Consider the following 23,194-nt stretch of genomic DNA (forward strand, 5'->3'; position numbering starts at 1 on the left):
TATTATAGCCGAGACGGATCGGTTTGCCGTTGCTGATATGAGTTAGGAGAAATTACAGTAATACCAAAATAAAACGGCCCACGATGGCCGAACAAACAGCAGTGCACAAGTACAATGGTTAAATTGGACCCAAAACGAAGCCGACTTAACAGTTTGACCAGATGGATATAATAGTAATCATTTGTTTAATTTCGTCGAGTCTTTAAAATTGGAACCGTTTATTAAAGAGTGAATTACCATTTTCCCATCCTATCGGTTGGCTCAAAAAAATCTCGATAGCATGAATCATATTTTTTACTACTTTACAAAATTTTAGAAATCCTAGTCTTGGCCGTCACTCTTTTACTGGGATGTTACCTTCAAAATCAACTTAACTATCTTCACCATTTACAACAAATTAATTGTCTTTATCATTTATAACAATTCAATTGTCTTTACCATTTATACATTTTTTACGTCACATCTCATCAATGAAAAAGTTGTTGCTTTCATAATAAGGGAAGTTATTGCTTCTTGTCAGCAAGGGTGTGACATAACTTTCAATTATTTTGGCGAACATAAGTTGAGAATCAAGACAGAGATTTTGAGGATGAATAGATTTTTTCGGAAGGGTGACCCAGGGGTGGAAGTGTGGGGTAGTTTTTTGGGGGTAAAGGATGGTGGCATGATAATGGTGGTGGCGGCCTAACAAGGCACCAAAAAGTAAATGTTTATGCTTCCAAGAGGTGAGTTATGTTGGTATATCGAATATCACGTTTTAACCTACTTGACATAAACTAACTCTACACGTCAAAATAATATTAACATGACGTCAATTATCCTCTTAAACATCAAAGATTGATGTATTAATTAATTTAACGTAAGTCATATTTTGCATGTTAGGAGTTATTATTGCCCAAATTATGAGTTATGTATTGCAAGCTTAAGTGACGACACCTTTATTGACACAAGTTATCTTATGCATGATGAGATAGATTTTGTTGGGATACATTCAATAACCTTCTCTAAACAGACTCGATGATCATTCAAGTTGTTTATAAATCTAACTTTTAGGTCTAGTAACTCAAGTTGTCTCACTTGATGAAGTCAATTATAGCACCATTGCGTAAGGGCATTGAGTGGATGACATTTTCTTAATTGGAAGTCTACTCCATATGTTGAAAGAAAATACCCAATAATTACCATTATGAGACTTGGGCTTAACGACGTAAGTCATCTTGCTTATTGTAGTTGAATAAGAAGCCACAGTAACGTGACATGAGTCCATTCTTCAGGTCCAACAATCAAGGTTTCCTAACTTGTCAAGGCCAATTTTACGTTCAACAATTTTAAGCATTGAGTAGACAATATCTTCCCAATAAGAGATAACCTCTTTACACCAAAGATGGTATTTGTAAGTCGTAACTATAGTCCATAAGTTTGGCAACCAAGGCTACCTAGCTCGTCGGTTTGGGTGTCAACACACAACACCTATTTTTCCTTTAGGAATAATTGTAAGTCTATAGTGTGTCGCTCATTAGATAAGAATCTCGATCTTACACTTGGGAGCATCTTACTGTTGTCTCTTATTGGGGGAGCCCTTGGTGGGAGGTAGCAAGTCTAAGGCATTATTTGTATAGGAAAGGATTCAAGATCCCTAACCTAGGGTCGCCTTGTTGTTGCTCATCTTAGTGGACCAAAGTGATGATCACATGAGAAGTGTTCTTGTTACGACTAATCATTTCAAAGAATTAGTGTCCCTAAGAATATTATAAAAGTAATATAATTTCTTATTTTTCGAGTATGCATGAATGGTTACATGTTGAAAGTAGTTGTTGTTATGATGTGAGTTATTTGATTGTGTTAAAGCATTAGCCATATAGTGAAAGTTAGTTGCACATTCTCAATTGACATTTGGGTAACCATTTACACATCAGTAACTAATGCTAATAAGGTGTGAGTTATGATCTACATGTTTTGAACCAATCAACATGATGTGGGTTTGGCTTTGCATATTGTTTGGTAATGCCATTGCAACATGAGTTATCCGTCTATTGCGATTTTAAATACTACACATTAACAATTATCTACATTTTAAGAAATGGTGTGTTAAGAGTGTGAGCAAACTGATCAAGGCTCCAAAAAACACATGCGCCATAATTGATGCCACTGTAGCGTAAGTTGTCTACTCTTGGTTAGTTAAACTCTACATCTCAAGAGTTAAATGTATACTTACTTTAGGTACCTTTACAATGCAATTGTTTATGTTGGATCAATATGTTTTTAAGAACATGATTGTTTGAGACCTTCCTTGGCATTTTTTTGTGGAAAGTCCAAGAAATGATGTTTTACCTAAAATTGATTGTTTCTGAATTCTTTTTTGCCTTTCATAAGGTAACAAAAGAATTGGATAACGATACACAAACATTGTTGGTATAGACCCTCATAACACCAAATTGTTGATGATATTTTTTATCATTAATAAGAAATATATCATTTAGAGCTTTGCACAAGATAGACTATAATAATATTAGTTAAAATTAACCAAACAATATTGTTTCCATTAAATGAGAATGATGAGAGATTTTTAATATTGTTTAGTCATAGTTACTAGTCTTCTAGAATACACAATACATTTTTTATGATATGATACAAGTAGAAAATAATATGTATCCTAAAATATAATAAAAATTATACGATATGATAAACGTATTGTATGATATAATACAAATCACTAATACAAATCGATACTTTTTTTTAGAAAAGTGATGACATGGTAGGGGTGCAATTGAGAAATTTTAAAATTTTAAAAAATATTTGTAATATTTTTTAAAATGATGACATAGTCCTCAGAAATATGCATATAACTAGAGATCTTTAATAAGGTTTTTGTGTTTTTTTCTAATGGATTCCTCAACTATCTTAAGATATCTCTTAGATGTCTTTCCATGCCTTTCATTATGTATCATTCTTTATATTTATAAGATGATGAGGGAATATTACAGTGTTATCTGTAACAATTCAAATATAATGCATATTTAGTTTTCTTAGAGATAAGGTACGTGATTGATCTTGATTAGGTTTGAGTTTACTTTTTCTCACTTAGACATGGATAAAGGATAAAAAGTGATATGGAATGTTGTCGCCCTTGTCAAGTGTGTTCTACGCGCATATTAGGTTACTGGTCACTAATCTTATAATTTGTCACATCATTAAATATTATTATTTCTATCCACATCTTGAATCAATTGACTAGTTTGGTTGTTTGAAAAACTCATTGTTCATTAATAGCTAGTCGCTTCCTAGACTATATTATTTCTATCCACATCTTGAATCAATTGACTAGTTTGGTTGTTTGAAAAACTCATTGTTCATTAATAGCTAGTCGCTTCCTAGACTATCGAGGAGTTTTGAGTATATAACAAATATATAATTCTTCAAATTAGCAAAAAAATCCTTTTAACTATTAACATTAACATTTAAATTTTAGCAATGGAAACTAATTTTAAACAGAATTAGAATTGAAAGAAAAAACATAAAAGGTTTATTTTTATTTTTTCCATTAAAGGGATGTTTGGTTTTAGGGATTTAAAGATTGTCTTAGTAAACTATCTTTTATTACTTATATTACCTCGTTTGGTTTATTAGTAATAAAAGATTGCGGTAATCATTTATTACCAATACTGATGTGACAGGTAATATAAGTGATAATCTGATTACCACATTCACTTTATGTATTAAAAGTTTACCAATGTAATATTGATTTTATTATAATTTTATTATATTTATTAATTTTTTGAAATAAAAATAAATTTATTTTTAATTAATATGATAAATAATATAAAAATATTTAAAAATAATTATATTCGAGGGTATTTAAATAAAATAATTTACTAGTAATCTTTTATTACCTTTAACTAAACACAATAATTATTTATACCTATAAAATTTTATCAAACATAGTAATTATTTAAACCTAATAATCTTCTAAATAATCTATCTTCAAGGTAATCTTCTTATTTTAATAATGAAATATTATTCAAACTAAGTACCTCCTAAATTGTAATTCACATCACACAACTATAGGAGAAATAACACTAGTAACAAATTGATGTGAGTAATTTTAGCTTTAAAAACTCAACATCGAATTCCATTTAAAATTTATATTGATTAAACAATTATAAAGTTAAAAACATATAAAAGTTCTTTTGAGCCAAAGATGTCAATGGGTTGAGCCGGGCCGACTCCGGCTCAGCCCATTGGGCTAATGGGTCGGGGCCCGAGACCCAAACAGTAACGGGCCTCGGGCCGGGCCGACCCATTAAAATATAAAGGCCCAAAACCTGGCCCATATACTAACGGGCTTTAAATGGGCCGGGTCGGGCTTTATTCGGGCCGGGCCTTAATCTAATTCTCCTCTTGACTTATACTTGAAATTTAATATATTTAATGGCTTGGAAAAAAAATTCTATGGGTTAATGGATAACTTATGTAACTTAATAACCTGTAAAAAATCAGTGATTTTTATATAAAATATTTTACATTGAAAAGAAAAGAAAAGAAAAACAATTTTTCAGTTATCAAATTTTCATAAGATTTCCCATTCCTTTGTAATAATATTGAATTAGAAAGTGAGGGTTAACATAATTTCCGTTCATATAAAAAAGAAATATAATTATATAATTAATTATTATTATTTATTTAAAATTATTTAATTATATAAAAATATATCAATTTTATGTCAATAATATATATATATATAAATTTATTATAAAATATATCAATAAAAAAATATAATTTAAATATATGATAAAAGAATAATTTTAAGTTAAAAATAAAATAATATTTAATTATTTAATAAAAAATATAAATTATATATAAAAAATAAATACAGGCCTAAAATTATATTAACAAAAGATAACTGCTATCATGATCTCGCTTTTTAATGCAATTTATTTTCATTCAATTTTTTGATCAATATATATATATATTTTTTATTTCTTCTAATTCCACTCAACATTGCAGAAGCTGGCAGAAGCAAAAATTTGCTTCTGCTGCCTTGCGCCAGGAAATTTTTTTTTTTTATATTTTGAACAGTGTCATGCCGGGCCGGGCCAGCCCATGGGTCTAATATTAGAGTCCAAGGCCCGGTCCAATAGGCCCATGGGCCCGGCCTAGTACTCTACAATACCATGTCGGGTTTTGTCGTGCCCGAGTTTTTTTTCATGCTTCGGGCCGGACCTCCATTCGATCGGACCCAATTGACGTGTCTATTTTGAGTTATAGTATAATACAAAAATATTTTTGAGAGAGTAAATTCCATTTTCCTATCAAAGGTTTTCCATTTTAAGATGACATAAATAATACTTTCTCACCTAAAATTAAAATTTATTAATGAGAAAAACATGACTTAGGAAGTAGGATTACTATTTTATCTCTATTATTTAATTTTTTAAAATTATCATATAACCCCAAATTAACATAAACTAAAAATCAACCTTTTTAAATATCCAAATTATAAAAGAATCCACTTATTTTTTTTCTCCTTACATATTTCTTCCTTTTGTTTTCGACTTTAGGTGGGGAATAATGATAATTGATAGTGGTAATTGTACTAATAGAAATATATATAAGAGTGTTAATGATATATAATCAATGTTTTTAAAACTAAATTGATTGTCTCACTGGTTCATGGTTAGACTATAAATTGGTCAATTCAACTTATTATTAAATTATAATGAATTTTTTAAAATAATATCATATTAACCAACAGATTTTACTTAAAAATTTGTAAAAACAAAATCAATTAGGATACTTAGACCTATGAGGATTAGAATATATCTTTTTTAAAGAGTGAGAATTGTTCATCTGATTTCAATGAAACAATTAGATGAAAAAATATCTTGATTTCATGATACAAAAAAAATTCTACAAATTATTGTTTATAGAAGACATTTCAATGGATATAAGATACATTTTTTTTCTTTTTTTCATTTTATTTTTAAACTTATGTTTTCCTTACAAACCTTTAGAAATTCATCCAGTCTAATATAAAATAATCAAATTACTTAAAAATAATTAAATTTGTTAAAAATACCCTAAATTTTGATCAAACTTGGCTCTACGATTTTAATCAATTCATCCGGTTTACCGATTTTGACCAGGTTTGACTGAGTCAATAAGGAAACCATTTTTTAATATTAATTGAACCAAACTTAGAGTTGGTTCCTGGTTTAACTAGTTGAATTGGTTAGTATGGTTTGATTTTTCAAAACACTGCATATATAATCATATGTTTGGGATGTACTATAATTTTTTTAATATTAGGGGTGTAAATAAATTTTTTTGGGGGTTTCCTAAATGCAAAACAAGTTTGGGGTATTTTTTTAATTTTAAAATTCTAATATGCCCCTAAGTAGTTTAACAAATGCCAATTACACCCCAAAGAATTGAATAAACACAACAAATTAAAAGTATAAATATCATATTACAAATTATTAGGGGCATAATAATATTTTTAAAATATATGAGAGTGAATATTGTTATTGCGAAAGAGTGACGTTGCAACTAAGATTTCCAAAAGATTTTAGGATTAATTTATGAATTTTCAAATTTTTTAAGGGTTAAATTATTATGTTTAATTTTTTTGGCCTAATATGTAAATGCAACACTCACAAGTATGTCTTGAGGGCAAAATAGTCTTTATACATGAGTTAGTATAAATTGAAAGTCAAAGTGTGAGTTTTCAGTGACACACGACCATGTATGACGAGACCATGCTTGTGTGTCGATGTGACATCAGCTAGATAAAATGGATTTTGCATAAAATTTAAATTGCACGATACACAACAGTGTACTAGAAGTACACGCCTATGTGTGGTGTTACGCGATTCCAATTTTATAAAAAACATATTGTTTTGTTTTAGAGGATTTTATTCTTTTTTCTAAATGCACAAAACTTCGTGAGAAAAGAGAGAATTAGGGTTTGATCATTTGACTTCGTGGTGACAATTCTGACAAGCAAATTCTAGCGTCGTGGTGAGGAGAAAAGAGGAAAAAAAGGGACCCTATGATTAACCTTGTTGTGACAATTTTGACAAGACATGAGTGAGACCTTCTCTACACTGAATTTTACTTTCTAAGGAATGATTCCTTGTCAATTTGAGATGCAGATCTTTGTTCATATGTTGATCTTGTTATGAGTATTTATATTTTTGTGTGTGTGTGTGTGTATGTGTATATATAAAGGGATGATTATGTACATGATGAAGTATATGGTATTGAATGAATCTTGAAACATATGGTATGCTTTTGTGCCAGTGTGCAATGAGAATAGATGTTTAATCGCTTATTCATATGAGTTATATGGTTTAATTCGTTTTTAAACCTATTCGGTAATGATACTTGCTTTGAGATGGGTTGAACATAGGAGAGTATTATATTGTGTTGATTAAGTTTTGAGATCTATTGAATTATAGTTGTATATTTTGTGATGGATGAATGAGCATATGTTTACCTGTGTTTTGGAATAAAGTAAAACCAGATTAGAATAATATGTTGATCATTATTTTGTGCCAAGATTGCTTAAACAGTGGGGTAAATGCGTAAAAAACGAAGTAGGGATTAAATTAGGGTTCAATTATTGACTTTTTTGCATTTTGGACTCGACACAAGTTTGTGTGGTATAGGACATACGACTGTGTGCATAAAACCCATAATTCAGCTTACATTTGTCAACACCTTGATGATCGTTTGACACTGTTAACTGACGAGGGGTTAACTATGACACTTGAACTATCTCTGTGTAATATTAGCACAACCGTGTGTAGGGGTGAAATGACTGAAATATCCTTGTGAAGTGGCATAGTTGATATAAATTTAAAAAGGAAGTGGAATAAATATATGAAGGAGTGCATGCCTGTGTGCGTAGGAAAAATAATACGCGAGAAGAGACTACCAGAAGGTTGGTTGTGTGTGAGGAAACATAGGAACACACCCCTGTGTGTCCATAGACACACACCTGTGTATGAAGAGTAAATTAAAGAAAAAAATGGAATTAGACTAAGAATATATGAGTCATCCTGAGTGAAAAAGATTTTGAATACATAGTAGTACCTTACGTGCCTAAAAGTTAAACCCTAATAAGACACAAGATATATTTTAGGTGGAAGTAAGAGCGCGCTAAATGAGTTAAAGCTTGAGATGCATGCATGTTAGACATAATAAGATTGTTATGAGGGGGTACCGTGAGTACATATTTACTACATTGCCTATAGTAGGACACCAAATTCGTAGTAAAGTACTGCTCATAATAGAGTCAGTACAACTTTGATCGCCTTAGTGTACAGTGTCAGTACAACTTTCAGATTCAAATGCTTCCATCAAGTTAAAAAAGGTCACATCAAATAAGAATCTAAGGGAATGGTCCTTAGTGACCCAACGAGATATAGTTTGATCTAAAAATTATGACATATAGCCTGGACGTTCCCTATAGTACAGTATGAACATATAGATGATGTCTAGGACTCGTTATTATCCACATAAGAGTTTAGTGTCAACTCCGAATGACATAAATAGTAAGAGTTAAGACCAAAGACATTTTGGAAAATAAGTAAAAGTTACCAATAAAGTCTTCTATTACTGAGTGTTTTTATCACCCACTCTCATATTTTCATATGTGCATGTACAGGTGCTCGTGACTACTGTGGGACAAGTGGAGGTTAACGGACATAGAGTTACAAGGGTATTTTTGTCATTCTAGCTTACATGAATTTTATTATTATTATGAGTTTAATCATGTATTTGACAACATATTATTACTTTTTAGTTATGTTTGAGTTATGATATCTTTTGTACACTTTTGATTATATTTTTGATTAAATATATTTTAGTTATTTTATAGAAATTAATAAATAATGTTTATTCAAAGCTTTTATGAAAATTCATTTATGAGTTTTAAATGTTTTGAAAAATTATCAATTTAATGATCTCTTCTTCTAGAGGGTAATACTTCTAGAGAGAAGTGTTACTATAAATACATTATTTTTCTAAAATTAATTATAGTAAAATTATTATTTTATCCTTATATTGTTAAAATAGAATTTGATTTCAGATAAAAAAATGTTATTTATATAATCCAGGGTGGGAAATATTATAAAACCAAATCTTGGTTGAGAGAATGTAATTTACTCTTTTGAGATTTATCTTTTTATTATTTTTCTTTTTTTAAGACTTTTTGAGATTTGTCAAATAAGAAAAACTCCATGTTTTAAACGACGCCGTTAGTAACAGTTAAAAATAAGAGTGGGTGAGACAGCATTATTGACAGCAGCCATAGCATATAATAACAAAATGTCTCAAAAAAAAGACAGACAAAATGGTACCGTGGAGGTGACAGTCAGTCCGCCTCCATTTCCTCCCCGAAGAAGATCAGAGCCCAACACGATAAAACTAACTCCAATCACTAATGGAGGCCCACGCCTTTTTCTTCCATAAGCCTTACTCTCCTCTTTTTACTAAACTCCGCAATCCATACCTTGTTAGCCTAAACAGTGAACTCCAAACCGTTAGGTGTCGGTGTCGGTGTCAGTGTCAGATCAAGAGCTTCGACAATAATCATCAACCTCATAACAAATGGAGCTTTGAGTTTCTGCGCGAGACGGAACCTGTCCATGTTATTCAAACCTCCAACTCTACCGTCTCAATGGCCGCCGCTTCTGCTTCCGAATCTGCTTCAAAGGCTGTGAAGAAGGTCTTCCTTTTCTTTTGTCCCGAAACTAAGGCTCTTGCCGAGAGAATTGCTGCGCAGTCCGATGCGATTGAGTTACGGACCATCAACTGGAGGTAATTTTGCCATTTTCACGCTTTTTTTTAATTTCATTTATTTGATTAATTGTGCAAATTTTTCAGAGTCAACCAATTGATTTTTATATATTCTGATTCTTTGGGCCCGCACTCCGGCATTGGTCCCACCATTACTAAATCAATATTCTGATTGCAATCAACCGTGATTTTGTAATAATATTTAAGTAATTAATTTTAATATATGTTGTAATTTTATGTAAATGACAACTGAAAAATATTTGTGGTAACCAGAGCATTGGCACAATAATATTACCAGAACTCCCTTATAACTCGTATCCCCGAAGTTGCAATTCAAGCGTGTGCTTATGTGTGATGTGTTTCTGCAGGAGTCTCGTACAAATTTACTGAGAAGTCTTATTTGTTTTATGAAGATACTAAATGTAGGTGTAGTTATTGTCTTTTAACATATTTAGTGGAATTCTAATGAATTAGGAAATTTGAAGATGGATTTCCCAACTTATTTATACCCAATGCACATGGCATTCGGGGGCAACATGTAGCTTTTCTAGCAGCATTTAGTTCTCCTGGAAAAATCTTTGAGCAGCTGTCGGTTATTTATGCATTGCCAAAGCTGTTCATTTCTTCGTTCACACTTGTGCTTCCCTTCTTCCCTACTGGCACTTCTGAACGGATGGAGGATGAGGGAGATGTTGCAACAGCTTTTACTCTAGCTAGAATCTTGTCAAACATACCCACTTCAAGGGGAGGACCTACAAGCTTAGTCACATTTGACATACATGCATTGCAGGTTTATTGTTGTTTTTTAAATACAATATTTTTTTCAGTCAATGAGCTATGTGATTCTGTTTTTTTTTTTTTTTTTCAATTCTAACAATTTCTAATCATCACCCTGGATGTTTTGGTGTGTCTTAGGAGAGGTTCTACTTTGGTGACAATATTTTACCCTGCTTTGAGAGTGGCATACCTTTGCTAAAAAATAGGCTCCAACAGCTCCCTGATTCGGATAATGTAAGATTTTTTCTTGTCTTTAGAAGATAGATTTATGGTACAATAATATGTTGTTTTCTAATATCTGGGAAAAGTCATTTAATTAAGATTTCAAAGATGAGAGTTGTGAAAGAATTCATACGAACAAATAGCATAGTATGTGTTACATTGTAATTGAGGAATTTCAGCCCAGATAATTAACTATCTCCTCTGTTTGATGGTTTCAATTGTCTTACAGATATTTAGACCGGTATTTTAGTGAGTTTATGGTTTTAATTTTCCTTTAATGATGTTTCTTGAAAACTGTCAGTTGGAGAAATTCAACTAAAGCAATTTCTTTTTTATGGTTAAGGTCTCAGTCTTTATGTTCGAGCTGGTAGTCTTGACTTTGAAGTCAGTTCTTTTAGTTAATTTCAACCATTTTCTTGAAGGGCTAACTATGATATTTTTTTTAACTTTGAAGTCATTTCTTTTAGTTAATTTTCAACCATTTACTTGAAGGGCTAATTTTGATTATTTTTCCAGATATCCATTGCTTTTCCTGATGATGGTGCCTGGAAACGATTTCATAAGCAGCTGCAGCATTTCCCAATGGTATTGTACATTATTTATATTACATGAATGTTTAATTCACCAAAATTGTTTGATTTATTCTAATTCTCAAAGTAGCTGTTAGAATAAATTTAACTATCTCGAAGTCTTGCATTTCTTTGGAAAATAAGTTCCTACACCTGGAAATGGAGTAAGGGATTTGTGTTGCGTGACAGGGCATGAGGGGCCAAGAGTATTAAATTCCCTGTTTTGGAGGTCATAATCACCATAATTCCTACTATGTAAAGAAAGTTTATGACTGAGTGATGCTTTAATGAGTTATTGCTCATTTCTCCTATCATGGCTTTCCAATGACCTCAGTTTTAGCACTAGATGGATTAGGAATATTATCTGTACCAATACCTAAAATTGACAGATATGATCCTGCTGATTTCTTTATCATGGAGAGAAAAAATGATTGTGTTGAAGGGAACTGCATGATTGTATTTCTGATGGCACCAAATTAAATTTTGCTACTACCTTTTTTGGTTATTTTGGTTCCTAGCTTATTTGAAACTCTTCTCATGTGGATCTGGTTCCTTCAATTATCTGCTTTTAGGGTGTTTAGGAACTGATCTATTCTCCACTTGTAGATATATTTGCATTCCTCACACTGTTCTACTGCATAACAGCTTGCTATAATTATAAACTTGGGTTTCTGTTTAATTTGTCACACCATACATGTGCAGATTGTTTGTAATAAAGTTCGGGAAGGCGACCAAAGAATTGTACGCATCAAGGAAGGAGACCCTCGAGGAAGGCATGTTGTGATTGTTGATGATTTGGTTCAATCAGGTGGCACTCTCATTGAATGTCAGGTATACAAATTCTTTCGTTGTTGCAAGAATATCCTTTTCAACTCTATTAATCCTTCTTGTATGCTTAAAATCAGGTTCTTACTCTCTAGAAGGAGAAGAAACATGATTAGGGCAGAGAAAGAAAATAATAATGAAGCTTGTGAACTCTACCTTTAGGAATTGTTTCCTATTTTAGTTCTATGGTTTACAAGTTAATTAATATTCAAGTCAGGCTGGATTTTATGTAGTCCTGCTCAGGACTACTTAATAGGGAGCCAAACCATCATTCACTCATTATTACTGCAACTTATGTTTAGAAAACAGAAAGAACTACAGTTTCACTAAAGTTTGGTACTACACCAAATGGTATGACCTGTGTATAATTTGTAGAGCCACCATGTAAGAATTTTGTTCAAGCTTTTTTATTCTTTTGACTTATGATATCCTTTCTATATGGTTTGTGATTATGCAGTACCTCTTAACCTTGCATTATCTTCTTTGTGTTTTTAGAAAGTGTTAGCAGCCCATGGAGCAGCAAAAATTAGTGCATATGTAACACATGGGATTTTTCCTAACAGTTCGTGGCAACGATTTAAACCTGATAATGGAGGTATTGCATGCATAGACTCAGTTACATGTTGATCAGAAGTCCATTAAATTTCTTTTTCCCTTTTGCAATTACCATTCAATTTGAATGAAAGTGAAACTTCATCTCTGTTAATTTGATATAGGGCATCCTGAGCTTGGGCTCACCTACTTCTGGATGACAGATTCCTGCCCAGTGACAGTGAGGGAAGTGATTAACAAAGCACCTTTTGAAGTTTTGAGTCTTGCTCGTTCCATCGCAGCTGCACTTCAGATATGAGATCAGTAGGTTAATAGAAAGATCTATCTACTAGTGTGGCAGCTAACACGTGTGGGGCCTTCTCGTCTTTACCTTTTCCTAAATCCCAGAATTAGCATATATAGAGAAATTAAGAGGCAGCGGGAATATTTAAAATTGCACCATATGGTTTTAGTTGCACCCAACCCTACTTATTTATAATTGCTGTGCAATAAATTTATCTAATATATTCGCAGTTTGGAATGACGTCGCGTTAGATTCTTGGTGAACAGGGGCCTATTTGTGGCCCAAGCCGGTGTACTTATTAAAGAAATCAACCCATAGTGTTTAGATGTAACCGGGTTGTCACTTGTCAATGGCTGGTATTAAAATTGCGGCTTTTAAAGCCAACTGGTTGGTGCTATTTAAGTCTATCAAAAATATAATTTTAAGAATTTATATATTCCATTCCTGGCTTGGATTTTATGAGATCAATGGACAAGACGATCCAAATGTCAAACAGGCATTGTATATATCATTCCCTTGCCTTTAATCAAGTGATTTGTTTATTTCATTTAGGGGCATTGGGTTCATGATAATCTAATTATTTATTAATTTTATTTTAAGTATTAAAAGTTTATTAAGATAATTTTAGTTTTATTATAATTATATTTTTATTTATTAATTTTTTATAACAAAAATAATTATATTTTTAATTAATATAATAAGTAATATAAAATATATTTTAGAATAATTATATTTAAAAGTATCTAAATAAAATAATATATATATATATTTTTTATTATCTCTAACTAAATATAATTATTATTTTTATTTATTAAATTTTATCATATATAGTAATAATTTTTATATAGTAATTTTTAAGGTAATTTTTCAATTTTGATAATAAAACATTACTAAAATCAAATATCCCTAAATACTATTTAAAAATCAGAATAAATTCTTACTCCCCTTTTTCTCAATTAATTTATTTTTATCTATGTTTTAATATATTAAAATTCTTTATTTTTTTTGTGTTTTTCTCACGTTAATGAATAAAAAAATATTTTATATGAAAAATAAATCACTAATGATTGCCATTTGCCGAGTGAGCAGCAAATAACAACCACAACAGTTGGGAGAGTGACAAAAGAATAATGTTTCCAAAACGAGAATAATGTTTCCAAACGAAGCAGATCCCCAAACCCTCGACTCAATCTCTACCAAGGACTCGTAGTTTAAAGCTGCGCCACACTTGTTCCATCAACTTTATCCATTTCTCTTAACTGGGAATAATCATCTACCATTTTTCAGTGGCTGCTTTTTTTGCCGCATGTATACAATATTTTAATATAAATCCTTTGAATTTATGACTGACACATATTGCAGTCTTAACTTGTATTGTATTGTATCACTGTGGCCACATTTCTTTCAAACTTGGGCTCAACTCAAGTGAGCCTACTATCAAGTCTTCGCTCCAGCAATCTCAATTGAGTGTCCAGGTAATTAACTTAGGAAGATGATCTATCAGAAATTCACATGAGATAACAAATTCAAGTTCATGATTTATGTAAACCATTTTTTGTTCGAGAGATCAGGGCGTGTTAAGTGGGCACTATATTCTTCAATATGTATGATATTTTTTTTTTTTTTTGGCGTTTACTATGATTTTGATGGAAGAGCGTTCATTGATCATTGACCTTCTTGTGATTCTTTGAAATTGTCTTGATTTATTGTTTGGTTCGTACTTTTCATTGTAACAGAACATTCTGTTTTGAAGTTTGTTAGGCTGTGTCTGGTGTTTATTTTTTTATTAGAATGCCTGGGTTGTGGTTGAATTTACATCAGCTAATAGCTTTGCACTTTAATGTTTTCTTTTATCAAATATCAGGTAGTTTGATAAATTTTACAATTTTCAACTGTGAATCTGTGCGGGTTTCTTTTTGTTTTTTTTGCTTGGAATAAATTTTAAATTTTCCATGATTTGGCTTAATAGTAGATGTGTATAGTTCTCAGTGTATTGGTTGATTATAAGTCATCTATGAAACTGATTGCTGAAAAAATTACTGTTTATGCAGCTTCTTACAAACCCTGATAAACAGTTAGTTATTATGTGGTTTTGGATGGTTTGCATGTACCAATTTAGTCTATGTTTGAAAATATTGTAGCTAGTTCTTATAGCATGTTCACAGCCAAATTGTTAGCACATAAGGTGTTACTTTGATTTGTCATTATATATACTCTTAAATTTTCAGGTCAAGACTTGAGAACTTTGTCCATAAGTTGCTACTTAAGCCGTCTTTGTGTTAGATAATATTTGTAGGAGTGTGATTACTTATTAGTGCATTATGGCGCCAAAAGCATTAGACTATGAATCATTGAACGAAGATGTGAAAAGGGTTCAATATGCTGTTAGAGGCGAATTGTATCTTCGAGCATCTGAGCTTCAGAAGGAAGGGAAGAAGGTATAGATGCTCTCTTCTGGTTTCACTTTATCTTATGGATTTTGATGGCATGTGACTCTTTTAAAGAACTGCTCAGCCATGTTCCTTGGAAGCATTTGTGAAGTTGCTTTAAGTTTTTAATGAACTAAGGAAATGCAGTTTATCATGGGTGCAGAGGAATATTGGAGATTTTACAGATTATTGTTCTATCTGCTTCTTGGAAATTATTTACTGTTTCTCATAATTTAGATGGCCTCTTTATCATGATTATTGTTTTCTTTATTCTGACATCTTTTCTGTTTTTAATTTTACTGTTAAAATTTGAAATTAACTTTTTATTATCCGTCTCCTGTAAATGATCCTCTTATTTATCTCTTCGCTTAAATTTCATGTCATCAGATTATTTTTACAAATGTTGGCAATCCTCATGCACTAGGACAGAGGCCATTGACTTTTCCTCGGCAGGTAGGATTTCTACTTTATGTAATTTCTTTTAATATTCAGTTCTTGTTAATAGTTTGAATTGTTCATGCAGTCAGTTTATTGACCTAGGTAAGTTCTATTTCAGGTGGTTGCTCTTTGCCAGGCTCCATTTTTACTAGATGATCCAAATGTAGGATTGCTTTTCCCTGCAGATGCAATTGCAAAAGCTAAACATTATCTTTCAATGACTACAGGGGGTCTAGGTATCTTATTGATCCATCTTTCTGCTATCTTTTTAATATGGATGGCTAGGTGAATCTTCACTTTCTCCAATCTTTCTGCAGGAGTTCTAGTGTCTTATTTCATTTTACAAGAGTTGGGAATACTCAACTGATTAAGTTCATGCTTTGTGTCAGATGTAGCGCATGTTTTGTTTAAAGCTACATTTGCCATGATTCATTCTCCCCCTCTTTTTCTCCAGTGTTCATAATTATACCTAGGATTTCCTTGGTTATATGTTATTTGGTTGTATCTACCTTTTTTTAGGTCTCACCAATTTGTTGTCTCTACTATCAAATTTTTATTCTTGCTCACCTGCCTTTAACAGTTTCCCCATTACCAATTTTTTTAATTATACTGCATCAAAATAGAAGCAGTGGATTATGATAGCAAGAAGCTCCATTATTGAACTGAAGATCTATAATTTGTACTTCTAATCATTTATTTAGGTGCTTATAGCGATTCTAGAGGTCTTCCTGGAATAAGGAAGGAGGTAGCCGAGTTCATTGGAAGGCGTGATGGTTATCCAAGGTTATAACTTTTGACACTCTCCACATATCAATTTAGTAACAACAAAATTGTTGTTTGGTGATCAAGTTTTTAACTCAAGGGCTTCATTTCTTCACCTGTGACAGTGACCCAGAACTCATATTTCTGACTGATGGTGCAAGCAAGGGAGTGATGCAGATTTTAAATTGTATTATCCGTGGGGCAGGGGATGGGGTAATTTACCTCTCTTTAATGACTGAAATTATGGTTATGCTATTCATTGGGATGTGGGCTTCTTTTTCTTATGTGCTTCTGTGGCCTGCTATATTGTGCTTTCTTCTTGGTTGCATAACAGTCCATGTCTAATGATGCCACTTCTATACGTTATTCAATTGAAAACTTCTTTTTGCCAGGTTCTGGTTCCAGTTCCACAGTACCCATTATACTCGGCTACAATTTCTCTATTTGGTGGTTCTCTTGTTCCTTATTTTCTAGAGGAGACAGCAAATTGGGGACTTGATGTTAATGATCTTCGCCAGTCAGTTGCACAAGCTCGTTCTAGAGGAATCACTGTTAGTATGCCTTCTACTTGTTTAAGGAATTTACTAAATCTGCTAGATTATTAGGATGGGGCCTGAATAAAATGGATGGGCCAGTTTAAATTCGGCTGATTGGTTGCCAAGTGATCATAGTTAGTTACCAGAACTCAGAAAAGCTGACTTTCCTTGGCTAGTTCTTGGAACACTTATTCTCCCGAAGTTCATTTATTAACCTCTCCAAGATTTATTTACTGTATTCCATTTGAAAAATGTTTCAAATTCTATGTTGCTTTGGTATGCACTTCTCCTTGCTGAGCTACTGACAAGTGACAATACTTTGCTGCAATTTTATTGCCACCAAACTGAATTTCTTACCTTGTTACAATTTACAGGTGAGAGCAATGGTTATTATTAATCCTGGCAACCCAACTGGCCAGTGTCTTAGTGTAACTAATCTAAGAGAAATTATTCATTTCTGTTACCAAGAAAACTTAGTCTTACTTGGAGATGAGGTTTATCAGCAGAATATTTACCAGGACGAGCGCCCCTTCATCAGTTCTAGGAAGGTATTTTTTCTGCTGTTTGTCTAATTATGCGCAACTGTATGCCTTTGAGTTTCAGCATGCATTGATGCTAAAATTGTCCTCATTAACATTGGAAGGTACTGATGGATATGGGGCTGCCCTTCAGCAAAGAGGTTCAACTCGTTTCCTTCCACACTGTTTCCAAAGGGTATTGGGGTGAATGTGGGCAACGAGGTGGATATTTTGAGATGACCAATATTCCTCCTAAGGTCTCTGCCATATTTTCTAATGTTTACTTGTGTTATATTTGCTTGTCAGTGATTTCTTACAGATCTATGGATTTGTAAAAAAATTCTATAATTTGTGCTCATAAATCTTATGAAGTTGTCTTAATCAAATCAGAAATAAACTTAAATAAAGGTAATGTTATGATGAGACACAGTTTTGTTCACTAGAATCTTCCTCCTAATCTTCTTGGTTTTTTTTTTTTAATTTCTGGTAATTATCTTCTTGGTTTTTCCTCTTCAACTAATACTATTTCTCAGAATTTACAAAGAAAGATAAACTGCTTCATGTCTTTTGCTCATTGATTTTAGTTGAAGCATAACAAGGTCCTTTAACTTGGAAAGTAATTATGTCAGTGCTATTGATCATAGTTTTCATGATTTTTTTTATTGTAGACAGTTGATGAGATCTATAAGATTGCATCAATATCACTGAGTCCGAATGTCCCAGCACAGATATTTGTAAGTTACACTTAACATTATATGTTTGTTATTCTGATGGAACTGGGTGCTCCCTGTTCTTTGATCAAATGTTATTACAGGGAAAAATATTTTCCTTTTTTATATTTGCAGATGGGATTAATGGTCAACCCACCCAAGCCTGGAGATATTTCATATGATCAGTTTGTTAGGGAAAGGTACATATACTTAGATTTGTAATGTATAAATGCTCTTGCTTAAGTTATTTATTGAAATGAACTTGTTAGGAACCTGCTCAAACCACCTCCAACCAGCACACACAACCAAAACTCAAACAGAATTGATTTCCGGAAGGTAAAATAAAGCAATGCCCAACATGGGATAACCCTCCACTGTGTTTTATATATTCTCAAATGGATAATTCCGGCAATTTGAGAAGCCAGTGCTCTCCACCTCTGGCTATTCAAGAGGTTAGAACTCTCCCTAATTTGTCTAGTTTTTGAGAGACTAGACTCTCTCCCTCAATCAACCAAATGCTGCCCAAACAAAACCAAATATCTTCTCCTCTCTCTCTTTCCCAATCTCTTTTATACATGCTTATTTCATAAACGCCCATACATGTTTCATAACTGTCCAGTCCCATTTCACCTAAATATTAGTCCTGTCAAAACTATAGAAGAAGTTTTTTTTCCGCTCTCTCTTTTAACATTTAGTGGTCAATATTTGCGACATTTAATCTGAGGGGTAAATTACAATATTGCTATTGCCATACTTTTGCAAAATATGTATGTATGTATAAGAATCATTAAATTTATTCATTGATAATTTTAATTTCTTTTTTTTTATTTTGGGTAAGTTGAGTCTTGGAATTTCGATTACCACTGTAGAATAAAAAAAGTGGTCATTTTGATGGCAACTAACACTTCTCCCTGATTTATGAATCCTGCAGTAAAGGGATCCTTGAATCACTGAGGAGGAGAGCAAGGATGATGACTGATGGATTCAACAGCTGCAGAAATGTCGTTTGCAATTTCACAGAAGGTAAAAAGTTGCTCTCTTAACTATTTTATTTTCCTACATTCATAATAAAGATTTATCAGTGGGTAAAGGGTGGTTATGGTATGAAAATTGAGGAAATTGTTTCAGGTGCAATGTATTCATTCCCTCAAATACGCCTGCCTCCAAAAGCAATAGAGGCTGCCAAACAAGCGGGGAAAGTTCCTGATGTTTTCTACTGTCTCAAGCTTTTGGAAGCCACTGGCATCTCCACTGTACCTGGTTCAGGGTTTGGCCAGAAAGAAGGGTAATTACCTATTTGGCCCTGTTCTTTTCAATTTCCCATAGCATTATTAATTTTAAAGGTAGTCTAAAGGTCATTTGCTATTGCTTTCTTTTACAATTCCTCTAATAACTCTATCAAAACTTTTTATTAAATAATAGTATGGTTCATGCTTCTCTCGTCATTTCTGACAGTCCAAGTAAAAAAATCTGTGCCTTGCACCCTGTAGTTCAATAACTAGATCATGCGTTCCTAGAAGTACGCTTTTAAAGCTTCTGTGAATTGGGAAAACGAATCCCTCTGGATTCTGTTTATAGCTATTACGTAAATTTAACTTTCTTTGACGGGGCAAATTTTCCTTCCAGGGTCTTCCACCTGAGGACAACCATCTTACCAACTGAGAAAGACATGCCTGAAATCATGGCCAGTTTCAAGAAGTTCAACGACAAGTTCATGGAGCAGTATGAAGACTTTATGGGCTGTTCAAGAATGTGAGCAATGTTTCAAATTCCCAGAATCTGTACTATACTTTTCGGCTATACAAGCCTTAAAATTCTCGTATACCCTTAGTCCTACTTTGACTAAAACTTCAATAAGTTGAAGATTGAATATTACCTCTTCTTGTTCCCTTATTATGGTTTTATTGCCCTGAAAATGTCACTTGTGACTGCAACTTTTACCATCACGCTAGATTTCTAAGCAAGCAACGAGCAGGAAACCAAGGCGATATGTCATCTAATTTAACCTACAGGTTGCTACATGTGTAGTGTCCACTGTCGTTTATTTGCACATTGGTTGTCCTATCCCATGACAAAAGAGGCAACTGCTGGGACGGATGAACCCTGTTAAAATTTTATTAAAACGTAATCGTCTCCTGCATTTTAAGTCAAAATATATCTTAATTGTACCTTCAACCATTGGATTGTATTATATGAAAATTGGAGTCACAATATAAAGATGTAAATAATTTTATATAAAAATAATGATATATTACTATAAGATTGAGTATTATTTTTATTTTTAATTTTTAATTATTTAATCATATAATGATATTTTATTATTTATGTATAAAATTATATATACTCTTAAATAAAATTATACCTTTTTAATATGATTTCGTTTGTGAAATCTGATCAAATAGTATCTCTTGGATAATATTATAATTTTTAATAATAAAACAAATAAATATTATAATTTTAAATATAAAATACTTAAAAATAATACAATAAATTATTTTTTTCATCAACCAAATTAAAATTTTTTTATCGTGAATTTATAAATTAAAAAATTAAAGGGGTAAAAATCTTACGTAACAGATGGAAAAAAATAATTTACTCGAATTAATAACTGTTGAATGATATACTGATTTGACATTTACCAACTGGAATGACAATGCCTAATGGAACCTTTTTCAGATCTAAAGCCATTTGTTATTCGAATATTAAAAGTAGCTTTTTCATTTTAACTGTTTTTTTCTTTTTTAAATTTTATGGCCACTCCACTCCTGTTATCGTCATCTACTTTTCGACTTCCCCACCACACATTCTTAATCATACCGCTGGTAGACTTTTAAGTTAACTAATAAAAATCAAAATTTAAATTTTATTTATCTAAAATTTTAATCTCTTATTTTTTGAAAACATATATATAAATAAATTATATTCAAAAAATAAATAAATAAATAGATTGCATATTAATTACGTAATGAAAGACGTGTTCCATTTTGGAAATAGGTGGTGGGGTGAGTGAGGCGTATAATCGCAAACGCCACGTCTCTATCGCCAATCAAGTGGAACATGAGTGAGGGGAATAAAAATCAACGGTTCATGATGTCAGAAAAAGGAAAGGGACGGAATAAATCACGATGATCGTTGATGATTCCATGGCCCCACCAAACCCTAAGAAAATCCAAGTCAATCCTTATGCTGCCCGCGGTCAGTATTTCTCACGGGCAACCATCTCTTAAGTGGTTTATCTTATTAATTATACTATCATCTTATGTCACGAGTTTCCTCGGGTTCCCTTTTTCTCTCTCCTCTAAGCATTGAAAGTTTGAAACATTGAAAGAAGGGTTTATAGCCAAGTTCCCCCTTATATATAATCATATTACAAGATACCCCCTCATTTTTGTATTAAAATATGATAGATGGTTAATTTCGTAAATATGTATCAACTCAAAATAGTTTTCAAAAAGATTGAACATTACTCTTCAACCTTGCATTTAAAGCGTTTTACATGACTCTCTTTGCTTAGCTTCATAAAAGGACTTTCACTGAGCCAGCAATTCCCATATAAAAAAAATCTCTTTTTTTTTTCTTCATTTCTTTCCTTCGAATCTTTTTATTGACCCCCCAACACAGCTACACTTTCCTTCTGGTTTCTTTTGATTCTCTACCAATCCCTACATAGAAAGCACCCATCTTTCTTCTTTCTTCTTTATTCTTATTCCCTCTTATGATATAATCTTGAATTTGAGTTTCAGTGCCTTACAAGATATGGGGTTATCTGGGAATCCACAAGTTGATGGCGGGATAGAAGCGGAAGGCAAAAGTTGGCTTATTGCTGGGATTTCTTTACGGGCTCCTCTGAAGCCGATACACACGAGGTATGTAGAGAAAGAACAGGGTAATAATGGTGATGATGATGGGTGTTCGACGACTCCTACAAGTCACGAAGCGAGAATACCGGCGAAGTTGCCGTGTCCACCTGCTCCGAGGAAGAGAAAGTCTACTTTGAAGTGTAATTATAGTGGTGTTAGGGAGTTCTTTACTCCTCCAGATTTGGAAACTGTTTTTAAACGCCATGTTGAAAGGGCCAATTGAACTTCCTGCTATATGACTTAGAATGCTTCTTCTTCTTTCTGTCTGCTCCAACCTGTGTTTTTCTCCTTTGTTTTAGAGCTTTTGCAGTGGCTAGCTAGGCGTTTATGTACAGGGTTAATTCATAGATAAATAAAATTCAACTTTAGCTGCTTTATTGTGAATTGTTCAAGTTATTTTCTCTATTTTTCAGAGAAAGTCTCCTTGAAAAATGACATATATAATGTATTATCTCTGCATGCACTTTGTATTTAGTTATGTTGAGGATCTGGATTGATTTTCTTTCGTCTTCATCATCTTCCTCTTTCCTGTGTTTTTGTGTGTGCTGTTTAAGTTCAAGCGTGGGAGTAGGAATGACACATGCAAGTCAACATCTAGCCAACAACCCAAAAGATGTCAAACATAAAGTAAAGGTAAATCCTATTGAATTGCAAGAAGATGCTGCATGGATGCTCTCGTTGGTACTTCATTGACAAAAATAAAATTAACCCCACAAAACCTTAAGCCAATGCCCATCTTTAGACTTGAAGAGTTTTAGTCTCAGTGTCCCACACCAAGCACATATGACCCTTCGATTTAAGGGAAGGTTCTCCGGCCAAATGCTTTTCTGATAACTCAAGAAATAAAAGACAAACAGCATGTGGCTCTTGGTGGATTAGAATCCTATGTGATTTTGAATGAACCTTATTTTA

General features: G+C 32.5%; 3 protein-coding genes across 5 annotated transcripts; all 3 read left to right on the top strand.

Moving 5' to 3' along the window:
• The first annotated feature begins 9,350 nt into the window (after window positions 1-9,350).
• LOC123215260 (ribose-phosphate pyrophosphokinase 4) lies at window positions 9,351-13,461 on the top strand. 3 transcript variants are annotated; one of them, XR_006501996.1, is made up of 8 exons: window positions 9,351-9,822; window positions 10,276-10,591; window positions 10,717-10,812; window positions 11,317-11,385; window positions 12,072-12,200; window positions 12,690-12,789; window positions 12,911-13,199; window positions 13,231-13,461. XR_006501996.1 is itself a non-coding variant. In XM_044635279.1 (7 exons), exons 1-7 carry the CDS (start codon window positions 9,446-9,448, stop codon window positions 13,042-13,044), a joined length of 1,221 nt encoding a protein of 406 aa, XP_044491214.1. In that variant the 5' UTR covers window positions 9,351-9,445; the 3' UTR covers window positions 13,045-13,461. The 3 variants fall into 3 exon arrangements, 2 of the variants coding, with proteins under 2 accessions (XP_044491214.1, XP_044491215.1); XM_044635279.1 differs by having other exon boundaries at window positions 12,911-13,461; XM_044635280.1 differs by lacking the exons at window positions 12,690-12,789; window positions 12,911-13,199; window positions 13,231-13,461 and adding an exon at window positions 12,438-12,603.
• A 716-nt stretch (window positions 13,462-14,177) lies between these two features.
• Window positions 14,178-20,297, top strand: LOC123217376 (glutamate--glyoxylate aminotransferase 2). Its single transcript, XM_044638380.1, has 14 exons — window positions 14,178-14,504; window positions 15,258-15,467; window positions 15,846-15,911; window positions 16,015-16,132; window positions 16,598-16,679; window positions 16,784-16,871; window positions 17,051-17,209; window positions 17,569-17,742; window positions 17,838-17,969; window positions 18,381-18,446; window positions 18,558-18,622; window positions 19,354-19,445; window positions 19,551-19,707; window positions 20,049-20,297. The coding sequence occupies exons 2-14, from the start codon at window positions 15,351-15,353 to the stop codon at window positions 20,176-20,178; spliced, it is 1,446 nt and encodes a 481-aa protein (XP_044494315.1). The 5' UTR covers window positions 14,178-14,504; window positions 15,258-15,350; the 3' UTR covers window positions 20,179-20,297.
• A 1,609-nt stretch (window positions 20,298-21,906) lies between these two features.
• On the top strand, window positions 21,907-22,659 carry LOC123216295 (cyclin-dependent protein kinase inhibitor SMR6-like). The gene has a single exon (XM_044636710.1). The coding sequence runs from the start codon at window positions 22,179-22,181 to the stop codon at window positions 22,503-22,505; it is 327 nt and encodes a 108-aa protein (XP_044492645.1). The 5' UTR covers window positions 21,907-22,178; the 3' UTR covers window positions 22,506-22,659.
• Window positions 22,660-23,194: the final 535 nt, after the last annotated feature.

The sequence above is a fragment of the Mangifera indica genome, chromosome 5, assembly GCF_011075055.1.
Source record: "Mangifera indica cultivar Alphonso chromosome 5, CATAS_Mindica_2.1, whole genome shotgun sequence".
Lineage (NCBI taxonomy): Eukaryota > Viridiplantae > Streptophyta > Magnoliopsida > Sapindales > Anacardiaceae > Mangifera > Mangifera indica.